This window comes from Diadema antillarum, unplaced genomic scaffold, assembly GCF_040938485.1.
Source record: "Diadema antillarum isolate AM-2024a unplaced genomic scaffold, OU_Dant_1.0 scf00000185, whole genome shotgun sequence".
NCBI lineage: Eukaryota > Metazoa > Echinodermata > Echinoidea > Diadematoida > Diadematidae > Diadema > Diadema antillarum.
The window spans coordinates 721742-747054 of NW_027271074.1; the positions used below are offsets into that span (position 1 = coordinate 721742).

Genomic DNA, 25313 nt, shown 5'->3' on the forward strand with positions numbered 1-25313 from the left:
ATATATTTTTTGGCATACATTAGTGATGATCGAGGCGTTATGAATCGACACAAGGTAACAATGTATTTCCATTACATAAGTCCCTTTAACTCGTTGAGGACGTACTGATTTTGCTACAACATGCATTTCCCATAGACACCTGCCCAGTGTGCTCTACGTTTCGGTGCAACAATGTTGCTGATGAGGATGCAGTATAACGCGTCAATAGTTCCATCGTTGTACAATGTATACTGTCAAAGTGTATACTGTCAAAGTGTTGTACGTTGTCGATTGAGAAGAATGCACGTGATCCTAATGATATGAATCGAAACTTCCAAGACAAAGTGCTTCAAGGGTACTTCGCGTTGAATACAACTGCACTTCAGACAAGGGGCAAAGTGTTTCGTTTACAGCAATACATACAATGTATAGCGACAGTAATGAGTGTTCGTTAAAAGTATCAGTTACTATTATAATGTATGTGTATGTATATGTGATATATACATGAATATGTAGTATGTAGGTGGCATTACAAGGAGCGACATAGAGATGAGCATTTTATCAACTTTTATTTTTATTTTTTTCAGTGGATAAAAACAGAAGTGGCTTTTAAAAGTCGTTTCTTGATTTACTTTGCTACTTCGTACTTCATGCATCAAATTATGTTGGTGTGCATGCAAAATCAAACCAACCATAAAAAGTCAGTTGTTCAGCTCCAGCTGTTGGTAATTTTCGCCTTTGATGAATAGATCATAATATCCCATCATAACGATGACAAAATGAAAATGGAACTGTTGTAGTTTCGTTTTTGTCATTTTCATTTCCAATTATCATTATTCTGTATCGCACTGTAACGCGATGCAAAGATAGTGTCCATAACACAATAACCTGAACATAGTATAAAACTAGTGTCCACAACAACAATGGAACAAAATGAATAAAAGAAAACAAATGAGCATTTTCATGAAATATTTCATAGGTGATGGAACACAGGAAAAGTCAACAGAACAAAAAGTGGATCAAAGGAGCCTGGATGAAAATCAGCATATATGAATTAAATTGAATTGAATTTGATTAAATTCATTCTAACATTTTTTCACTATAACCACGTACAATATATATATCACTGGACACACACACGCACAAAAATAAAAAATCGTTATATCAGAACGCAAAAATGAAAAAAAAATATTACTACAAAACTACATGCAATAATATCAGGCGAGTCTAAAAGGCTAAATGATGGAATCAAAGTAATGACGAAAGGATGAAATATGAAGGAACTAACTAAAAGCAATGCTTGTAAGTACACGTAAGCCGGTTCCTAATGTTTAATGCGTTTCTTATTGGAAGACACATTGTAGCCATAACCGTAATTAAATGATGCTGAAGCTTTGCTGCTATTTGCTGATATATCCCATATTTTAGATATTCAGATATCATATATCTATAAAAAGAAAGAGAGACAAACACATAGACGGATAGAGAAAGAGAGCGAAATATATAGAGGGGGAATGTGGAGAGAAAGTCGACAGGAAGGATCAGATTTAAAAGATTAAGGGACTATACTGCCTGACCTGGAATAGGAAACACACCGGTATTTGTCGTTATACAACTAGATCATATACAAGTTTAGAATGAGTTCTTTCTCCCCATGGGCTTAAGTCTGATGTATGGAAAGTGTAATTGCAACAATCGAAACGCCTTAAAAATCTTGCACATCCTGAGAGCGTGGTCAATTCATATCCTCTTTCCGGATCTGCTTCTGATATGGATAATTTTGTACCCAAAAGAATATGACCTACTATAACCTGGCGTTCGTCAGAACAGACAGTCGATCATGTTATCAATACAATCCCGAACAGGTCGCAGATCGAATTCGATCGTATGTGATATTGTTTGCAGTACCTAATATGCAGCGCGAGTGCTGAATTACTCAACACACGTTATATCATAGTATCGTTTCTATTATGTACACCCAAGAAGTCATAGAAGCATATAAACTTGTTTGGTGTTGTAGTTTTTTTTTTCATGATAAAGTTATCATTTTAACTTTACTGGTATTTCATTACATTTTCTTGAAAATTTTCATTCACTTGAGATATATGCCATTGTTTATTTCAGTTTGTAGAATTATGAAAGACCTCTAGGAAGGTGATTTTAATTAATCTTTAAAACGTTATCTGTTTTTGTGCGATTCCTGACATACACCTGTGTGAACTAGAGGGGCAACAAACGCGAAACGAGGAAAACCATAGGATCGAGCCTATCAAAGAGAATTTAAATGACTAAAGATAAGATAATACCCATCTTTTTGGAAGACAACTGACGGGTGCGTAAAACCGAGTGATCTCTAAGAGGTCGAATGGTAGATTTGGACCACAGAACTCTGCTTCTGTGATTTGGACAGGTTCAATACTAGACATTAATGGCCGGTGGTGGCGCCTCGCCGTTTTTATCCATCAGACGTTTCAGGCCCTCTCCGTCACTCTGCACATTCATCTCCTTGCAACTTTTTGAAACTCTGCTTGAGGGATGCTTTAGTGGTTATAGTTTTATATCGATGCAGATTTTGATTCATCCAGGTAGTATGCTAAAAGCGTGTAAATTAAATCTGTTCGACTGGACTTACTTGTGAAAATCACGGAGAAAACAGTTTCGTGACTCGTCCGAGTCACTTCTTCAGCTCTGTCTGGCTGGCGAGCATTCACCCGTGGAGGGTGAATGGGCGATGTTACTGCCTTTATTGTCTGTACGTCGAGGAATTTTTCGGATCACCGACTTGTATGTTGGTGAAAGGTTGTGTCGGAGTCCCCGACATCTCCCTAAGCACGCCGCTGCAAGCACGCCGCTGCAAGCACGCCGCACACTGTACGACTCAAGACTACTCGACTGACAGACTTTGGATCTGAAATAAACAAGCGTGTTCATTCTGAGGCTATTGTGCTATATTTTGGATCCAAAGTCCGTCACTCGTATAGTCGTGAGTCGTATAGTGTGCGGCGGGCTTTAGACTATTAACAGGCTCGGCCTATGTCTTGAGAAGCTGTGGCGGCGGGTGATGCTTGCAAAAAAAAAAAAAAAAAAAAAAATAAAAAATATATATATATATATATATATATATATATATATATATATATATATACACATAATATTTGCAAGAGTTAAGGGTGAGCACCAAGTAGACGAAAATTCATGCGAGAAACAAAATAGAGTCTGATGAAATTCCCGCTTCAAGGTGTCTTTTTTTTATTGCAACTAATTGACATCGATGTAAGACGATGTTATTCATCAATCAGTTGCAATGAGATAGAGACTGCTTGCTCTGTTCGTTCTGATAAATATTCTTGACATTATCAACTTAGGCGGAAACAAATCAGTATGCCATGTTTTTTAGAATAAACTGGGATATCAGGGCAGATGAATGAAAAGCTGTTCCTATGAGCTATTGATATAAACTCATGGCACTTGAAATGTTTTTAACGTCGACTTTCACTTCCTGTGTGTTTACCTGCGCAACAGAAGTGCTGTAGTAAGCGGTATGGCGCCCTCTCTCGACTAACCTGAGTTTGTCTTAATAGACAAGTTCACCTTTACCGACGTGTGGCTTGAGTGAATGCAGCAATATTTGCAGAACACATCAGTCAGTGAGAGTTTGAGGAAAATCAGCCATTCCGTTCAAAAGTTGTGAATTTTTGAAATTGCTCAGTCACGGCTGGATGAGAAGACTGCTATAGCTTGTGATGTCACATGTGTACAACGATTTAAAGAAAGAATAAAGAAAATTCAACATATTTCCATTTTCTCGCATAACAAAAGAACACTTGACTTCTCTCTTTCAGAAGGCAGGGGGAAAATATTACCCGTAACATACAACAGTTTCAAGTCGAAAACACGTGCACTTTATTCAAAAAGTGAAGTTTTGTGAATTCTCTTTTTATTTCCCTTATATTGTTGTACGCATGTGACATCATACACTGCAGTAGTCTTCTCATCCAGCAGTGACTGCGCAGATATTATAAAAATGCATAACTTTTGAACGGATTGTCCGATTTTTCCCAAACTTTTACTGATGTGTTCTACTAATAATTTCATTATTACTTTCACTCAATCCACATGTATTTGAAGATGGACTTGTACTTTAAACATCAGTTCTAGGAGAGTCACTAGTTTTTTATTCACTTTGTTGTTTTATTCACTAATGGTGAAAGTTGTTGGTAAAGTCAAATGCAAGATGGAAGTTACTGGCACGAGGATTATTGAAATCACAAATGTGTAAATATATTAACGGCATAATTTACTATTTGCAGATGAAACAAAAACTCAGCATTAGTGCTTTAAAATAGTTCTAAAATGTGAGTTAGGGATAGAAACAACCACTGCAAAAATTTGAATCGGTAAAATCGACGTTCAGTATTGTTAAATATACAAAATGTGAACAAAAGTTATGATAAAAGTGTTTCCAGACAAAACCGTCTACAGTCACTGTTAATTGTGAAAAATACAGATTCCTCCTTATATTTTAGGCTTTCTCCCGAAAATTGTATAATGATGGGATGTGTTTTGGTACAGCAGACCTACACATAAATTATACATTAAATGTCATATCTTGAAAATTTTGTAATCACTGATCCTAAAGGTAAACAGGACCTTTAAATATAAATCTAATAACTTTTTCTTGCTCTATTCCTCTCCACCCCCTTTCTTAAATTCCCTTTTAACGCTCTCCTTCCTTTCGTTTGATTCTCTCTGTCACTTAACCCTCTACGCTTTTCAACAGTTTTACCATGTCTAGTTTACAGTGACAGTTAATTTCTCTGAGTCAACATTTTTGACGGATCTCGACGATAGCAAAAAAATGGCCAAATCGAAGCTTTTATTCCCACTGCACATCTTCGAGCGAACGTTTAAAAATCAAATATAGACTTTTCATGTTTACGTTATGTCACTGTCATATCATGTAGCAAGCGCTTTTTACATGTTTGTCTCTGTTGGATTTATGTACTCTATTCATCTTTCATTCATCGTGATATGGTGACCTCGTTGTTTTTTTCTTGCATGTATAAAGATTAAATTGTAATATTGGCGGGATCCACAATCTTCAAGCTCCGCTTTTTATTGGGACCCCTCTTCTCCGTCCCCCAAATCATTTCAGTATCACTAAAATGTTTTATTTCTTTTAATCCTCATCAAAAATATAATGCATCCTGCCTTCTTGATTATTAGTACCTACAAGATGGAGAAAAAGAAACAAATATGAACTTTAACTTGAAGACTCAATATCATTGACAATTTACTAATATTGTTATTATGTATCACATTTGTACCGCCAATTCATTGTCAGGGAATACTGCCTTTGGGGTAGAACGCATGGCTACATTTCGAGCACTATCTTCTTCGTCTGGTTCAGGATCTTTGTGATCATGGGGGAAGTTAAGATGTTCATCATTCTAATAGTTTTCCGCGTACAAAAGTTTTGTGGTTCTTAAGAATCCATAAAACTATTAATGAATGAAAATAATAAAACCAAACCCGAACTATGGTACCTAGACAGAACCAATCAAACTGCAGAATGACGAGATGATCAGAAGAAAAGGGAAGACACATGAGATCGAAGAGGGGGGAGGGAGGGGGGGGGGGGGAGGTACCTGTACAAAGGGTATGCAGGCCTATGCGATAGTAGGAAGGTAATTATAAATAACTGAATCTTTCCCGCTCGAAATCACAATTAAGACTACCGCCACTCTGACCCGGACCCGCATTCAGCTGATGCCAGACAATGTTGACTTGCTTAATTACTGATGGTACCTACAGTGAAGATTTAATGAATATACCCACCCGCATTGTCCCCCATTCGTCGAACACGTTTTCCCCGAATGAATTATTATGGTGTCATTTAAACTCTCATCTATAATCTAAACAGATGTGGGGCAATTAGACATGTAAATTACATGGACAGCTTCAATCGTCGCTTTTCTTGCTATGTTTTTAGATGTTATCACCTTCCGCACTGTTACGTAACTCAAAATCTTAATATGTAATCATCTCAGACATGATTAATTTCCATAATTACGAATGTTGTATAGGTCACATGCTTAAGAATAATTATATATCGTCCAGGTCGTTTGTCTTTGTTTGTTTGTTTGTTTTGAATGTGTTTTCCAGTCACGTGAGAACAAAAATTCACGTTAGAATAACAATTTTAAAGCGTATAAACAATTACGCTTTCATTCAGTACTGCAGCTCTCGTATCAGGTTCTTGCTGTTATTAATTATGAATACAGTATTTTATTGAACAGAGGCGCCGGCGCCTTTGATTGTGTTTGCCTAGCGGTATTGTATTTCATGTATACTTTACAATAGTTTGTAGCGCCTTTCATGGCCGTTATTTGATGTAAGCTCTCAGAGTGTGTTTTGCAGTAAGAAATCTCTCTGGGAAGCTACGAAGTTTGCGGGTATGGTCGTACAATGAGCGTTGGCATTTCAGTGATGTAACTCGGGTCTTGACCTATATTCGTTCAACGGACTTTAATGTGACATTCTCTGGCGTACTGGTATCCACTGCAGATCAGTCTAGAGAGGAATGCTCTCTGAGATTTATAAAATATTACCCTAGTGTTAAAATCAGCAGTAGCGATTTTAACTGAGATATTTAGTCCATACAATAACCCAACGCAATAATATCATAATCCGCGGAACGTTTGTTTGTGTGGGAAGGGGGGGGGGGGTAAGGATCATCCCCACCCCTCCCTACTAGAGAAGAGTCTCGGGTGTAGGAATCTTGAAAGTCAAGGGTTCTCGACTTTTTCAATTTTTCCCTTTCTTTGTTTCCAAATGTGTGGGAGCTACAGCAGCAACCCCTTTCCGCGGCCCCTGAATATCATTGTGTCACTATAGAAACACTCCCGCATATCATTACAGAAAGCAGGCTGCCTATCAGTGTGCGTATCATCATGTCTTGCTCCATTGGCTATGAACATATAAATTGTTTAAATATCATTTCTGTGAGTATTTTTTTTCCACAACTGTGATTAGTGACACTTTGTGTTAACCCGTTGATTGCCCAATAAGAAGAATCGGACATAAGATACTCAAAGATTTTTCCCCTTTCTACTCCTTAACATGTATAGTTATGAAGGTTTCACACTATTCTCGTTAAGTTGAGATATTTGTGATTAAATCTGCTAAAAACAAAGACAATAACCTTACAAATGTGATAGATTAATCATAAGTTTAAGAAAATTATTTGGTATGTTACACGTGAGGTATCACTGGGCTTTGATTTGCTCTATCAAATGATGATGGACTTACTTTATAATGTTAAGAAAGGTTCTAAGCCCATCTTGCAATCAAACATATAAAAAGAGAGAGACAAAGAGAAAAAAGATAGAAGAATGAAAGAAAGAGATAGAAGAGGCGAAGAAAGATCTAGATCGAAAGGGAGAGATTGACATGTCTGTAAGAGAATCATTATTACCGAGCACAATGCCATCTCCGAGTTTCACATTGTTCTCCATTGTGTGGTGGTGAGGACATTAAGTGGTGCTGTCGGAAATGTTGCTTCTAAAAAAAAAGAAAAACTGTTTTTTTTTCCTTGGAGGTAATGACAATGGAGCCAAGAAGTCACAACAATGTAACGTATGTTCGTATTCCTTTTTATCGCGCTTTCGCTTTGTTTCGGCAAATTTATAATCTCGGTTTAGTACTATACCATTCTACAGGGAGGTGGATGTAAAGAGATATCTTTCCATCTCCCTTATGTTGCATCTTAGGTCATGTAAGAGAAAGAAAGGGCAGCAAAAACAACAAAATCAGAAGGCAAAGCCTGTGAATCTGTTCTCCGCGCAGCCGGCGTCTATCTGTGGCAATCAATAGAGGGCAAAGTCTGTGAAGGAAATCGTTAAAGGAGTTTTGCAGCGGGGATGTTAAATGGAAAGTGTATTATACAGGAGTCGTATATGACCAGCTAGTGTCACCGAGAGGAGAGGGAGCGTGCGCGCGCTGCCACCTCGTACTGCAGTGTGAAGAAGCTATCTTCGGCAGAGACCGAGGTGCTTCCATAATTTACGCCGTTCTGTCAGCAGCAAACCAAATCCTCGAGTCAGCCAGTGCCCTGAGGACGACAAATTGGCAGCGGAGGTGGGACAACAACCACCGACAAAATTAATCTCTGTGCTTCTGCATAGAGCTTAACAGCGACTGATTTCATGGCAGAAGGGGAATACTTTGCAACGAAATACGTTTTTTTCTTCCCTTGTGAGTCGTTACTAAGTATATAGACCACTGCCTCTTTCACGTAGTTATAGAGTTCACATACATTGTTGATCTGGACTTATGCTGACTGTGAGCTCCAGTTCGACCTTCACCATGGAGACTGTGGGCAAGGCATCAAATTTCGCCCTCCTCCGAAGTTCAAGGAGAGCTGAACTATCCTGTTGAAAGGTGATCGAGTTTCGGACTTTTTTTTTGCCACACGCTCGAACAACATATTATAACATTACTGACGCGCTGACAAAAACTTAAGTTCTTTCGGAATTGAGTTGGATGTGAAGTGACCCTACTTTGTGCCTGGTGTTCCTGTTTGGTGTTTTTGTTTTAGATCAAGTTGCGTGCCCGGAAGGAAGCTACTACACTGAGGTTTTGCATAGGGCAGGACGCAGGGTGTGATATCATAACTATAGAGCACCGTTAGCCCGAAACTCGATGTCCTTCCTGTCATATTACTCGCGGTACCTACATGGCAACTTACCATAGCAGATTTTGAACACAGAAGTCGACCCTCATGTTGTCTACATCATAACGAATTGGATTACAACAGCGGGTAAGCACGTATATTTAGTGTAGTTTCTTCAAAAGACCAATATCATATGTCAGTGCACGTACTGGATGGCCGCTCTTCTTGAAACACGGACTATAGTCATGTTTGAACAAGGAATGCATATGGTTTGTTTGTTTTTTCATGGCCCACTCAGTGAAAGGAAGGAAAGTCACCACAGGGACGCCTCTAGTCTAAAACTACCCAGTTTCGATTCTAATCCATTGTGAATATCATTGAGGAATTTAAATTTCTAACTGAACGTGTACCTGCTGTCCAAAGAGGCTAGAGGTCTTCTACAGACGTTTCGTTCATCCACCGCTCTCACAGCCTACACGTGACAGGGTCGCCTATCATGCCTTGATAACAATTGCTTTGATTATCAGATTTGAGTGAAAACGGAAAGCCTTATTGTCAACCCTTCACTCATGTAATCTGTGCATTTGAGAGAAAACATTCGTATATAGCAACTTTTTTGTGGTTCTAATTTTGTGAAGTCCCTCACAGATATGGAGATTCCTGAGAGAATGAATAGTTCTGTGGTGTTAACCTTGCTAACTCAAACCGATTCAATGGTAACTGTTGAGCCATTATCCAACAACAGCACAAACGAAGATTTCGTTTCCGACACGGCCGCCATTATCATGAGCGTATTTCTCAACATTATTGCCGTGATCGGGATAGTTGGAAATTCGGTAGTCGTCCTCGCCGTCTTGTTCTCACGGAAACTACGCACAGCCACGAACGTGTTCGTAATCGCCCTCAGCATTACCGACCTCCTGGTTTGTCTGACGCTGCCATTCCAAACGGTGGCGTTGGTATCGGCCGACGGCTGGCCTTTAGACGATTGGCTCTGCGCAGCTATCGGTGGCATCACGAGTATCTGTTTCGGCGCCAGCGTTCTCCTCCTCGTTCTCATCGCCGTCAACCGTTTCTGCGTCATCACACGACCACGGAAGTCTTGCCAGCGCTTCTATAAAGTCCGCAATCTGGCGCTCATGGTGTCTGCTGCTTATCTGTACCCATTCGTTATGTTCGCCATTCTCCCCATCGCCGGGATCGGCCAACTAGGCTACTCGAAATCGTACAGAATCTGCGCGTGGGACGAAGACCATCCTAAGGGTGAGGTAAATGACTACGTAGTTGCCTTGACATTCGGCTTATCCTTTGTCATCATCATCGTCTGCTACGTGCGAATTTACAGATTTGTCCGCGATCACCACCAAAAGATGCTTGCGCGAAGAGGACAGCAAGATGGCAACGAGATCCCGGTAGAAAACGATTTCACAAGTTTCGACAACACGGACACTCAGCCGACCACGCCGTCGTACCTCTCGACTTCCGCCAACGTGAACAACAAAGTCAATGAACCACGGAGGCCGACAGGCATGAAAACGGCCGTCAACAGGCGAGAGGTGGAGATCACCAAAAATCTTTTTGTAGTTATTTGTTCCTTCTTCCTTTGTCTCGCACCATACTGTGTCAGTCTGGCCCTGCCTAAAGGTAGTCCTTTCTCCATTTTTACTGGCTTACCTCTCATGTCCAATGCATGCATAAATCCCATCATCTATTCCTTCAAGCACCCTTTATTCAAAGTCGTCATTCGTTGCTTGCTATGCTGTCGCTACTCTGACATCCCCAAACCCTCACCGACCTTGAAAAAACTGCTGAAATTAACTAACAAGACAAATTAGGCTGAATTTAAGTGATTTTTTATACTGTATGGTGGCCTTTGCTTTATGTAAGTATAGGACCTATCTAAGGTAAAGTTCCCTCTTTTTTTTCAGTGTGTACTTGTTCACTTGTGTATGTGGCCGTTAGTTGCCTGTCTAAATACCTTGACGATGCCGATGCTGTAAAGGAACGACTGCTGTATTATAAAGCCCAATTTAACTTTGATAAACACAGTGAATATTTCATTAAATTGTACAGCTGTATGAGCGCATCGTGGAAAACAAAGTTTTAAATATACTTTCTCAGAACAGTGATATCAATCACAGTTGCATACACAAATTTTGCAAAGTGATGATAATACCCTCACAGGTCACAGTCATTCGATCTTAAATCTTTGCTGACTTTCCCTCCTTGACATGCCCGGTAATTTCAAGAAGGGAGAAATTATATTCTTCACATTGTATTGTTCTAGATTTGACTGTGAAAAAAAAAAGAGGAAGAGCTATGAAAACATCTGAATAAGTAATTTTGGAGTCAGCTTGTGTGCACTGAGGTACAAAATGATGATCTTTCTCTTTTTTCTTCCCTCAGCTGATTTGGCCATTCACTCGTTTACAAAACATAATGCATACGCTTGCCCGACGTAACAATTTATGGAATTTATCAATCATGTTAAAACAAAGGATGAACTTCCGTTCACCGTGTGAATAGGATGGTCGTATAATCGACATTCGGGAGAGTATCTATCATTTTGCATTCAATTTTGAATGTATAAATAATCTTTTTTTCTCTTTAATATTGCCAAATACCATTTTTGCTCTGAGGTATAGATAAGCTGACGAGCACCATTTAGGTCCGAAAAGGATTACTTGAATACTCATTTCATCACAGATGCTTATCTCAATAAACTTAACAAGCAGCATACCCTGTGGGTAAAATGGTCTTTTTTCTGTCCATTCGCAAAGTTGAACCCTGAACTGGCTTTTTATTGACAAACAGAAAAGAATATATATTTTGGTTGTTTTGTTTATCAACAGCTAATTTGGCCTTATTTTCATACGTGAATGCAACAATCATTGGCATTTCAAGAAATTATATGCAACTTGATGATGCCATAACTTTTTTTTATGTGGTACGATATGAAGAAACTTTAATGTTCTATTTGTTCGCATTGAAGTTTTACTATTTGGTCATATTGATACAGAGGAGGTGTCATTTCATGTGAATTGTTTTTATGATCGTGATCACAATGTTAAACGTATTTGTGGTGACTGTGAGACAGAGTGAACGATCGACTCTCGATCTAGTTAATAGTTTCACTTTCACTAGGCATTAATGAATTTCAGTTTCCATTCTACAGCATGAATGATAATCTTTTTTTAATGTAAAAAAAATGTATTTGTTGATGAACGTATCACAGTGCCGTAAAACGGGAAGTGCATTAAATACGACAGAGAGGTATGGTGTATTGTTGCTTTTGACATTTGGAAGGATTCCAGGAATCGAGTTATTCGCTGAGATCCGGATATGTTCGTGAGGAGTAAATAGGATGTTAAATGATCAATACATGCCACGATTGTAAAGTAATGACATTTTGTTAGCTTGATATCAAGATAAATTGTCATATTCATCATTAATGATAACAAGTTTGCTATTATGATCAATGGGGTATATCATTCTTTTTATCCTTGCTTTTATTACCATGATCGTTTCGTGATGGTATGCAGTTGCTAAGAGTTGATAAACATTCTAATGGTTAACTGTAAAAGCACCTTTTCAACACACGGGGCTTGAACATTGGCACTGTGGAAAGTGAGTCTATCTAGTTTGCATCACAAAAACACACACAAACTGTTGTGAAACAGGCTGTCCCATGACAATCGATTCTTTGCAAGATTAGTATTTCTTTCGTAATTTCTTTATTATAAGTTCACCAAATCCATTTGATCTGTAAGAATAGTGTTCTTGAGACAGAATGAATTGCAACAGAAAATCGCACAGTTATCAATGAGTCGCGACTGTGCATAATTGATTAAAAAAAAGGAAAAAATGGAGAGAATTAGCAGCATTTGAAGCAAGTCATGTCTAATGAGAATTACTGGAAGCTCAATCTATTTGGACTATACGAAACTCAAATTTAAAAACAAAACAAAAACAAAAGCAGATAACAATCTAACTCTGTCTGAAAACTGTTTTTTTTCTCTTTCCTTACACTGTTTGTGTAATCAAGTACAAGTAAATGTTTTATTGATTTAAAAATATTAAAGTATATTCTCTCTTACTGATCACTGAAAAGGAAAGTTAATATCAATTTATAAAGCGCAGAACTTATAATCATGCACTTTCATTCTTCTGCGCAGGCAGAGCTCTTAAAACCTTAACAATATTGCACAGGTAAATGAAAATAATGTGTTTTAAATCTTGATTTAAAGGCTGCTACAGTTGAGGATTTCTTGATTTCTCCCGGTAAATCAATCCACAGTTTGGGAGTTGCACAGGCAAATGCTCAGTTTCCTAATATTATTTTTGTTTTACATGCTGGGATTTCTATAAAAACGAAATGTCTTTTAGAACTGCGCAGATTAAGTGTTTGTGAGATGTAAGGTCTGATAGTTGAGTACAGTATAGATGTAACTATTGTAGCTACTTGGTCAATCATGTTATTGTTTCGTTCTATCAATGTTATCCAAATAAAGCTGTCTCCTATTTTTGTTTTCTAATACATATGCTTTGAAGTTTGTGGAAGCTTATCCTCGAAAAAGCAAATCTCACAATTTTAACACCTACACTGTACGTCAGATTGAATAACATTGAATCACATCCTGAAATGAATATTCTTTTAAACAACCTCATGGGTCATATAAAACCGTTCTTTATCTATATGCTGCTGTTCTTTCGTATGGTGGTCAGTAAGAGGCCTTCGAAACCAAGTCAATGACCAAACAAAGGATAGCCACAACCAAATTAAAACAGACTAATACTAACAACAACCTTATTGATAAGCCACAGTATTTGAGTGACGGAAACAAATATGCATAATCATTTGAATACAGAGACCGCTCCAAATGAGCGTATACTGTCCTACAAAATCGGGTTGTGTGAGATATTGCTTACAAAAGGGATAACTATAAGTGTTTTGTGTTTGTCTGTTTTTTTCCTCTCCATACATTTTGCTGTGATAATCAATAATTGCGGTTGATATTTTTGTGTGCTGATGGATTTGAGTGCAAACGATATCATGATTTTATCATAATGACATAACATTTATTTGTATTTTTGTTAATAATTTACCTGTATCATTGTTACATGTTATTATGTTCATTACATTGTACCAATTTCGTGACACTATTTGTATACGCGAAAATTTCATTGTATCCTTAATTATTTTGTTGGAGATGAAATAAATCAACTTGAATCATGAGTCAACAAATGACTAATTTTGCTGTGAGAGGGTGATTATTTTTTTCAAAGAAAATTGTAAATATATTTCTTTAAAACTCCATATGGATGTATGTAAAATACAATGGCAACACAAAAGAAGCAAATTGAAATGCACATAGTCTACTTTCATAAATATGTCTTTTATAGATACATGAGGATCAAACTAGATTTGAAACCATGTTATTGAATAACTACAAGTACATGTATTTACAATGCTGCTTCTTACCTTTTAACCGCTCTTTGTTATGTGTCAGGATTAAGGCACATGCAACCGAATAATTACCTGTTTTTTCCACGAGGAGATTAACTTTGAAAAATACATCATATTATAAATTGCAAGTCATGATGATTATGATGATATTTATGGCGCAGAAAAAGAGTGCGTGATGTTTTTTTTTTTTTCACTGTTACGCAAATGTTATTATTGTATATATGCCTAACAATCTGACAAAGACGTTTTGTAGATATATGACATAAAACTATTTAAGCGACGTATTGTGTGATTTTACCATTTTGCAAGTAGTGTTGCTTATCAATTTGGTCATTGAATGTTTTACATTTTGTAAAGTCAGTTGGGGCAGGGAGGTGAGACAAAACACCTCCCTGGTTGGGGCCATTGCTTGCAATGGTGCCCATTCCAGCGTGGGAACTTGCCAGTTGAATAAAAAGAAAGTGATGTGTATGCATTTATGATTATTTCTACTCCTCGGTTCTTTAGTCTCCTTTATCTATGCGTGTTATGCAATTCTGATAATATTCTTATGTGTTTGTTGTGCTGTTTTGCTCTTCTTAGACACACACTCACACACATTCCTGATGTTCAATCTAGTGTCTGTGGTCGATTCTGTGCTGTTTTCAAAGTGGTAACTCGAACCAGACGATTGCGCATCGTCCGGTGTGATCTGAGTTAATATTATGATCAAACTTACTTCTATTGACTCTTACTGGAATGTTAGTCTTTCTGCTTAGTCATCGTAGTGGGTGCCGTGTTAAGTCAGACCTAGCTTTGTGAGGTAATGCACATAATTCCATTATAACGAGTAAAAGAATTATGTCTATAGTACATTTATAATCTACGCAGTATATACCTAATATATAGGTTTTTTTTTCTTCTCCTTTTTTAAAAATGCTGTAAGCATCTTTTTTTTTGTATGGACTCTCAGAGTATAGAAGTATATATATATATATATATATATATATATATATATATACATACATACATATACATATATATATATATAATATATATATATATATATATATATATATATATATATATATATTTATATATATATTTATATTAAAGAGAGATGGGTGGGAGGGAGAGAGTTTGAAATAAAAGAAAGTGCATGTATTAGGCCATACACGGTAAGTGTGTCGTGCGTATACAACACAGTTTTATGTAGTTCGAATATGTCTTGGCCAGGAATTGGGGAACTTCATAGAGTAAATTTGGGGGAATACAGAGGCTAAAAGAAAACGAAATTACTTGAAATATTGGGGAGTATGAGGGCTGGAATGCAGATGGATATCGGATTGTATCTATGCCAGCCCCTTTTCCCCTCAACATTATTGTTGCTGAACAGTTTGCTTGAACTTTATCCCTCCTCGCTAAGCTTTGAAATCTTGACCAGTCTGGGGTTTGTTGTTGTTGTTCTTTTTAAGAACCACTTATTCAAAGAATGATACATATCAAATCTCCACCAAATCTGTCAAAGGATTTCTACTCTGAATGCAGAAACTAGGGGGTGTCTCGTTGTTCTATTCTGGCTTCCAATCGTCGTCTTCATAAATGTTGAGACATCAACGAGAAGAGTCTGATGAATTCGATGAGATTTGACCAATTGCCAATAGCCCCTTGTATGAGAAATGAAATAGGGTTTATCATTCCAAGGATTCGTCAGTTCTGAAAACAAAATTAGGTGTATCGTTATTTCGAAGGCTGGTTAACTCGAAAGTTGGGGGGGGGGGTGTTATTCCGAATATTCCTTAACACAACTTCTTTTTCTTTCTTTTTTTCGGATTAACAAACCATATTTCAATATCAGATTAACGAGCCTTAGAGATAATGAACCTCATTTCTTTTTTATGGATGAACGACCCTCGGAATTTAGAACCTTATTTTCATCTTTAGATTAACGAACATTCGGGAAGAACCCCCTGTATTCGGATTAAGGAATCACACATCATTTTCGGATTAACGAACATCTACAGGAATAAAGAATTAGTGTGTTTCGGAAAAACGAACCTTCCGAATTACCACCCGTATTTCATTTCCTGATAGTATAAATGAACCTTAAGAATAACGAACATCACCCATTTTAACGTCCCATTGGTTGCCACGTGAAAAGCTGGAAATAGCTTGAGACAGCGATCATCAATAATTGTTTGATCTTCATGGCGACCTCTGGAAATTTTAAAGTGATGTAGTGATTTCTATACTGGCATCTTATCAAAACTTACTCCATTTATGTTAGAACATGGAACGATTATTATGAAAGAAATCAGAGTTTAGAAAATAGAAAATATGAAGGGAGCGAGGAATGATTGTGATAGAGAGAGTGTCTAGGGTGCACAAGTTTGTGTTTATAGTGCATGTTACTGTGTTAATATACTTATGAAATACATGACAAGTACAATGTATAATATTGTCATGATGACTGCTGCTGTCTAAGTGTAGCCTGCATAAACACCGTGACACCTACGAGGATATCATGGCTGTGGTGACACTGTGGCTATACAACGATGCTGGGGCAGCGACGTAACATGATCTCTTCCTGAAAGAAAAACGTTGTGTAACTCCCTGGGCTAGTATAACATATTACACTGCTATTTGTAGAACATTGACTTTTTATTTAAACTTTAATGTTAATCAACCACGCATATACATGTAATCAGGGGTCAGATGCTAAGCTATATAATTTTCTTTGGATGATAGTCATATGAGATTAAAGAGTGCTTACAAGAATGGTCTTAAAGTACACTTTGGTTAGTGGTTGCCAGGTCCATAAAATTGAATAGATACCAAATTTTATCACTTAGCTGTATGACTCACATACCACGTTTACATCTAGTTTGTCTCTTTTACTTCTCTCTCTCTCTCTCTCTCTCTCTACACTCAGCAAAAAAAAGAAAGTAAACACTTTTTCAGGTTTATCTGTCTCATAGACTATCTGACTAAAAATAATGTTTTATATATAAATAAATATATACTAATAATATATACCACGTTAAAGGTAATTTAATTAGCTTCCAACCTTGTAGGTCAATGAAAATGTTAACTTTACACATGAGTGAACACATTCGTTTTCTCTTCCAAGGCACAAAAGTAAAAATTGCAAAATGGATAAGTTGTTATTCAAGCGTATTTGCTCTCCCATATGATAATGACAAAAAAGGCAAATTCAACACAATAGGAATGCAAATTAATTTGAAAGCATCAACCTATGATCTCAATAATATCTCTGCAACCCTCTAAAGATACAAAAAAGCAAAAAATAATGGAGCAAAATGAAGAATATTCTGTCAAATCTGCAGTCAAAAGACATAAGAGAAAAATTATGGTAACAAAGAAAGTTACATTTGAAACGCTATTCTAATTTACGAAAATTTGAAATAATATTTGGTTCTTGAATTTGTCTCGTGATTTCTTAAATTCCTTAATTAAAAGGCAAAATGAAGAAATTCTGTCGATTTTATCACCTTTACGGCTTACTCCCTATGACATTTAAAGTTTGAATTGATGGAAAATGCTTATGTTCCACCTTCAGTTTCCCCACTATGTTTTTGTTCAAAATATAAAGGGAAACAAGGGAACGGAAACTTATTTCTGCTATTTCATTCATGTCTCTAATTGCGTTAAATTGGTCTTTTGTTATCCTTGCTATCTTGGAGGGCATTTGCAAATGAATTTCAATATGTCCAATTCTGCAATTTGTACTTTTCTGCCTTGGTGGACAAAAACGAATGTGTTCACTCATACGTGAAATTTCCCTTTGTATAAGCCTACCAGGTTGGTAGCCAATTAAATAATCTTTGATATGGTATATGACACATTCATTTTCATCAAAATCTTCTATGAAAAACATCAGGTGGAAAAAGTGTTTACTTTCTCTTTTTTTTTTTGCTGAGTGTATATATATATATATATATATATATATATATATATGTATATAGAAACAAGAAAGGGAAAACTGACCAGAAACAAAATAATAAATGGTGAAGACTTTGAGCAAAGAAAACCCATTTTCTTTGCTCAAAGTTTTTGCTATATATATATATATATATATATATATATATATGTGTGTGTGTGTGTGTGTGTGTGTGTGTGTGTGTATGTATTGAACCACTTGGTCCACAAGAAATGTTAATTGAGCCCATGACACAATCTCCTAAGATAACCTATTCAGATATTCTTCAGAATGATATAATGAGACAGAAAAGATACAAATCTGCACTGACAGTGAAGAAAGAAATCACATGACAGCAGCGAATTTCCCCGAGTCACGGATGCTATGGAGGATCCTGTTTTATTTGAATAACTTCATTTCATTTGTTTGGTCAAAGAAGGAAATTCATAACAAGAACAAGCATTTTGAGTGAGTCCCCTACACTGTAGTTTTATTACGGATGTCAGCTACAGCACGTCCCTGAAGGTACGGTTTACATGAACCCTGTTTTAAAGTGAAAGGAGGTACATATTCAATATAACTGCTATATATTAGCGTGAAGTTGAACAAACAATAGGTGATTAATTGATTCGATAATGGTATGAGGAAGTCAGAGGATTTCCAAAGATTCAAACAATTGAGTCACAACCACCTACCATACACATAGAGATGAAGCGCTAAAGTAACGCGGAACTGTCCTTTATATTTTGATATGATCAAGCTCAAGCTTGGGTTCAATGCTATAACAACTATAAAATTGAATTGTATCCCTCCTATGTCTAATTACAGCCATATGATTGTTCGGTGTGGTAGAATCTTTTTAATTTCATGCAAAAAGGAAAATGTAAACGAGGCTAGTGAGAAGTTTGAGAAATGATGACGTCATCACCTAAATACATAAATATCCATGATAACCGATATGACTGTTCTAGAGCAACGTGTGAAACCATAACATTCCTTAACTCATTTTATGCCGATTTTAATGAAAATATAGTTTCTGTTTGCTTGACTTTTTTCCTCGCTGTAAAACAACAACAAGAACAACACGGTGTGGCAGATAAAATTACTGATATATCTAAGAGACACACAGAGAGAGAGAATGCTATACTGTGTTGTTTTAATGTAGTAATCACGGTACTCATAGAGACATACAAGGACCCTTAAACATACCGAAAACAAAAGATAATAAAACTTGATTAAAGTCCACCGTCTAGCGTATTTTTGTACCGATTGAGTGGTATGGTGCAGTGCAAGCAGAATGCATAATGTAATCAACGCTTTCTATTAAAAGATTTGTGCGGCTAAACAAAACACCAAGTATAAAATACAACAGCAAATACGTTTAAGACTGGGACCAAGAACAATATAGGCCCACATCTTCAGGAGCCGTGCACAAACTAGTGTCTGGAGGAGAACACCTCAGGGAGCTGTCCTATATTATTTAAAACAAATGATCTTTATCTTTATTATTCATTTATTAATGTTAATACTATACACTAATAACTACTTCTGATACTGAAATAGCGATTTTTTTTCTCTTTCTATTTCTCTCTATAGTTCTCAAAGCATTCATTTTGTGTCTCTGTGGGCAATACTCTTCTGTATTATTTCTCATCTAATTATTTGTATTTTTGGTAACACAATATAAATGTTGCTAATGGAATCAATGTAGGCCATACATATTTATTTTGTTTCTTCGAATCATGTTCATTGTAATCCGCATAATTATTGGTGTTTTGTGTGATATTACAGAAAAGGAATTTGATTTATATATGAAGTTATGTTGAAGAAAATAAATCAAACAAAGAAACAAACAAAATACTCAACACGTTGTCCTCGAGACTGCAAGGATCATATTTTCATGCCTATAAAAGGTACTGTTTCGCTATGTTTCTATTTTCAAAATAAACACACACACACACACACACACACACACGTGGTTTGTGTGGTCCTATACATGTTACCAGACCTCCTCAGAATGTTGTATTAAATGATAATTATGGGAGAAATGGTTAAAGATGACAGCTGAACGTTTCTAGATTTAATCAACATGGGTGCATATAGGTAATAGTCTAATAATAACAGCAATGTCCAAAGGGGTGTACTAATATTGATCCATCATAGAGATACATGATAGTTTCAACATAATAGTACAAAAACATATCTACTCTTGAGTATTTCTTTTCTTATCCATTTGCATATCATGATATCTTACTTATCCTATCAATAATTTACGTGTATGCGTGTTTAGAGTTAGTTTTAAATCTGTAAGGACTACGTTTATCAAATCTTCCTTATTTTCATGTCGACAACATCTTGCCATGAGAACACTGCAAAGGGGCTTATATCTCGAAATTATTGAACGCATTTCCAGATACAAAACGATATCACTGCTCAAGGAAGAGTCGAGATTTGGTAAACGAAGTTGACGCTTGATCAGTGGATTTGTGATTGCATTAGACGGTAGTAGAAAGGGATTACAATTTAGATTCGAAATGAGAATGAAATTTGATGGATGCTCCTCGGTCACAATTGCCAATTTAATTTTTGGATTTAGAAACAAAATTAATTATGAAAGTGTAAACGACACCAGCTGTATATCTGGCCATTGGATTCGGAGATGAATCATTAAACACTGGAAGATGGATGAACAGATGGAGAGTATTAAGTGATGAGTGAAATGTATAACACAAACACACACACACACACACACACACATCCATTGTTCTGGTTAAAACAAGATTAACTCCTATATTCATCACACTTAATACGTTTCGTCATATTTCAGCTTTCTTATTCTTCTACCATCAGATCACGATGCATTTCCTTTTAATTTTGTAGATATAGAGCGCTTTTTAAAGCTATTTTTATTTGTTTTTGATAACTTTTTCAAAGCATGTTTTGCTAAAGAAACGGATCGCCATCGGCATCAAATGTCAAGTTACAGTTTATTTGATACCTTTTGTTGGTAGACAATATTATCCTAAATACTTGTAGTATTCATAATTACCATTATCTATTCATTATCTGTCGAAATTGCGTTGATTGATATCTTGCATTGATACATGTTGTCGTTGTTGTGGTATTGTCAATAAATCTCACTCAGAATCTAGATCTGGGAGAGGGATAGAGAAAGAGAATGAACCCTTTCATACGCATGGAAAAGGAAAATACTAGTAACATATTACAGGTTTGTAAACACACACACATTTACACACACAAACAAACAAACACACACATGCACAATCATATATATATATATATATATATATATATATATATATACAGATGTCCTCAAATCATTCATGCCCGTATCTATTTTTTCAATGAATCCAATTTCTCATAATATGATATAGGCCTATTATTGTGATGGCACTCAAGTATCAGTTTGATATCTTACATTTTCATACTAAAAAGCATTATATTTCGAGTTTCATCTCATTTCCGTAACACAAGAAATGTAAGGATATTTATTTGTAAGGTTTTCCAGACTTTACCCCAACTCGGACATTAGTAATCAATATTGATCCCACATTAGCAAGCCATTTATTTGTAATAACTGCATTCAATGCACTTGATATCACTATGTTCCCAGGGAGAATTCTTACATTCCAAAAATTGTAAAATAATCCAGAACAGCCAAAAAGATGGATATCTCTGTATTTCTATTGTTATGCAAATGAGGTTCTTTCATTCATTTCATTTCATTTCAAGTGGAACCCAAATTTACTTTAATTCGTAGATGACAACTCAATACATCAGCAGAGTCGTACCGAAGTACGATCACACCATTATTCACACGTCGGAAAAAAAAAACTAAAAATGTTCAAAGGTCTGAATGGTTATGCCATGAACTCTATGTATGTATAATATGTTTAAATATTACTATATGATAATATGTATGTATGTATATATATATATATATATATATATATATATATATATATAATATATAATATATATAATATATATAATATATATATAAATAATATATATATGTATATAATATCTATAATATATATATGTATATATATTATATATATAATATATGTATATATATATATATATTCCTTAGAGCATATCAATTGAATATAATTATTATAGTTTATGATACAAATAAAGATGGAAATAGCATTAATAAGTACGTCAATACCGGATACTAAAATCTAACCTGTCATTCATAAGGATTCATTTATTGACATCCTGATTCATGAATAACAGCTTTGAGAGACCGAAAGCCGACGTTAAAGAATGTACAATCCTTTTCTTTGAATGTGCTTTACTCTCTTCTATTGAGATTGGAAAGATGCAAAATTTTTCAACAACAACAACAACAACAACAACAATTGAGGAGCTCTTCAAAGTCCGGGGGTGGGGGGGGGGGGGGGGGGGGGGGACTCCTTGAGTTTGTGCCCTTTTAAAGGATGTAAATTTTTCACGAAGCAGCAAAATATCTGCCAATATATTTCTCTTAATTACTCAGGAACTATGAAAACCAAAATAGTTTTCTGAGGAAACGTATTCTACATTCATATTTTGAACATTCACGACAAATTAAAATAATCAAAAAAGTCTTATCGAGCCTAGTGAATGTACTACTATAGCCGACATCGCATTGCAATTGCTCACAAGCACATTGTTGATATCTTTTGTAAAATCAGCAGCAATGACAACAAAAAGGAACAAAAACCCGCAAACGCTACTGGCTTTATCGACAGAATGTTTATACAAGAGAGATCGGATACAGTGAATATTGGGTTATAGCGAGGATATCGGCTGCGTGGGAATTTAGCTTCATTTAGATAGAAATTTACTGCAATACACCCCGCCATGTCGGGCAGAGTAGCAGGAAAACCACGGTCGGCGACATGAAGTCTGCGGCGTTATGAGCGCTGTAGAGGATTATCATTTTGACATTTTCCCCCTTATTTCATCAGTCGTCTGGATCCGTACAAGAATAACGACTCTGAAGTTACAAGAAGAGAGTTTTATGTTATAAGAGTCAGGGAGATGGAGAGGGTAGGGGCTTGCATTAGCGAAATTGCAAGTGATGAGGTCTTGTTCCTCAATATGACTGTGAGCAAGACTGCATGAATCCTTTGCCATCTGTTTTAAGAAGAATACTTACGTCAGTCTCTCTCTTTTTTTTTTTTTTTTTTTGGGTCGTTTTCGCAGAAAAGGGAGAAGCTGGAAACAATCATACCATTGTAAAATACGATTCCTGTGAGTAGAAGAGAATGTCTTAGATAAATTAAAGGAGTTGCGATACAAATTAATATACCGTTCATGCAATAAAGAAGGTGCAAGGGGTGAAAAGGAGTAGGGGCTTGCATTATCGAAATTGCCAATAATGATGTCTTGCTTCCCAATATGAAGACTGTGAGGATGATCGCATCCCTTGTCATCTGTTTGAATAAAGAGTACTTAAATTGGCAGACCTTTTTTTTTTTTTTGGTCCGATTTCATAGAAAAGGGCGAAAAAGATGAAATCAACTTTACCAATATGAAATGCAATTATTGTGGGTAGAAAAATACATGTCGGAGACACAGTCAAGGAGTTGCACCGCAGTGTGAACTTATTAGCTGTGAAGAAGGTGCAAAGGCGGATAAACTAACATTAGATGCAACACAAATGTTACTATAATTCTGATAGAGGTGCTACTGTAATATTCATTAGTCATTATCGCCACCTTGTAATTGCGTGAGAAATCACTTGCTCAGTATTAATTTTGTACCTCTCATCTGTTTCATGCATTATGTATCCTCACATTTTCTATAAAAGCAAAACGTCTTTAATTATTGACTATGACAAAAGAAAAAATACATCGATCTTATAGCCATGACTCCGACATAAAAGAAATGAATCCTTCACTTTCAGTTTCATATTGTGTTGTTTGATTAGTAGTGAATAGGAGATTTCGCCACAGAATTGCCTTTTCAAATTCTGTTGTGTATAGTATATGAAGAGCAAGAGCGCAAACTGATTCCCCAACTAAACCGTTGCTAATTTGTTTTTTGATCATATCAATCTTTCGCATCTCTGTAGTTTTGATTTCACTAAGACCAAGTTCTCACGAAAGTAACTCGCCATCTGATTCGATTTGTCTTTTCAATATCATCGTCTGAGATTTGCAGTTTACAGCAGCCCAATTTTTTGTATTAATGGACGTAGACAGGAAAGCGAGTTTGTAAATAGCTTTCACATCGTTACCGGTGTGCGATCAGTAGGTATCAATATCAAATCGTACGATTGGAGGAGTTTTCAAGGCAATCTATATTGTATATAGTATATAAAAAAATCTTTTATTTTAATAATTCAAAGACATAGTTACGGTCATAGTTGCAGTCGACACGTCAACTTTGAAATAAGTGCAAGACTACTAGTACTACTTGATTGTCTCTCTGACAGTGTGATGTTTCCCCACTCCCAAATTGCGTGAATTATAGATTGGATTGCGTGTTTTTGTATCACTGTGAATTTCTATGCGGTTCTGGTGTTTGTTGTCAGTATGGTTTTCATGCGCATAATTTGTCGGTGTCTATTGCATGGTTGCAACGCGATTCCTGGGGGGCGTTTCATCAACGAGTTCGTCGGAGTTTTCACCGACGAATTTGCTATCAGCCAATCAGACCAAGGATTTCATTAGCTTTTAACAGTTGTCAGTGTAAATCCTTGCGTCTGATTGGCTGATAGCAAATTCGTCGGTGAAAACCCCCGACGAACTCGTTGATGAAACGCCCCCCAGAAGTAACAAACTCACTTTCTTGCACAGATACACCGCTTCCTGCAATTGTGGAAGTATCTTCGGGTATTTCTGGCTGTCTGCCCTCTTGGGCGCTGCATACTAATTAGATCTCGGCCCCTCAGGAAGAAGTAGACTGCGGACTTTGGATTCTCGTTTCCACTGTAAATTCCGGCTTTAAAAGAATCGTGTTATCATAGTTGACTATGTCTAAAAGTCATATAATATAACTGAAATTAGATGTGCATATTGCACGAGAATTCATTCTTAAACCAGAACTTTGTTTTTCTAATTATTATTTATTATTTCTATTTATGTAGACATGTCCTTCTTAACTACACTGTACCTGTTTCCCCCACTATAATTCACTTCTTGCAAGAGTGGACTGCAAGAAAGACATCTTTTATGTTATGACCTCGCTGTAGACTGCGACGGTCAGTAGTTGTTAATGGTTTTCATTCTTTTGTTTTTACAAATCCCTCTACATGAAAA

At 36.3% G+C, this 25313-nt stretch overlaps 1 protein-coding gene across 1 annotated transcript; it reads left to right on the forward strand.

Moving 5' to 3' along the window:
• Positions 1-8051: 8051 nt before the first annotated feature.
• LOC139723299 (rhodopsin, GQ-coupled-like) lies at positions 8052-12662 on the forward strand. The gene has a single exon (XM_071634558.1). The coding sequence runs from the start codon at positions 9304-9306 to the stop codon at positions 10486-10488; it is 1185 nt and encodes a 394-aa protein (XP_071490659.1). The 5' UTR covers positions 8052-9303; the 3' UTR covers positions 10489-12662.
• The last annotated feature ends 12651 nt before the right edge of the window (positions 12663-25313 follow it).

Coding starts and splice junctions, on each gene's coding strand:
- LOC139723299 (XM_071634558.1), top strand. CDS start 9,304: ATGGAGATTCCTGAGAGAATGAATAGTTCTGTGGTGTTAACCTTGCTA.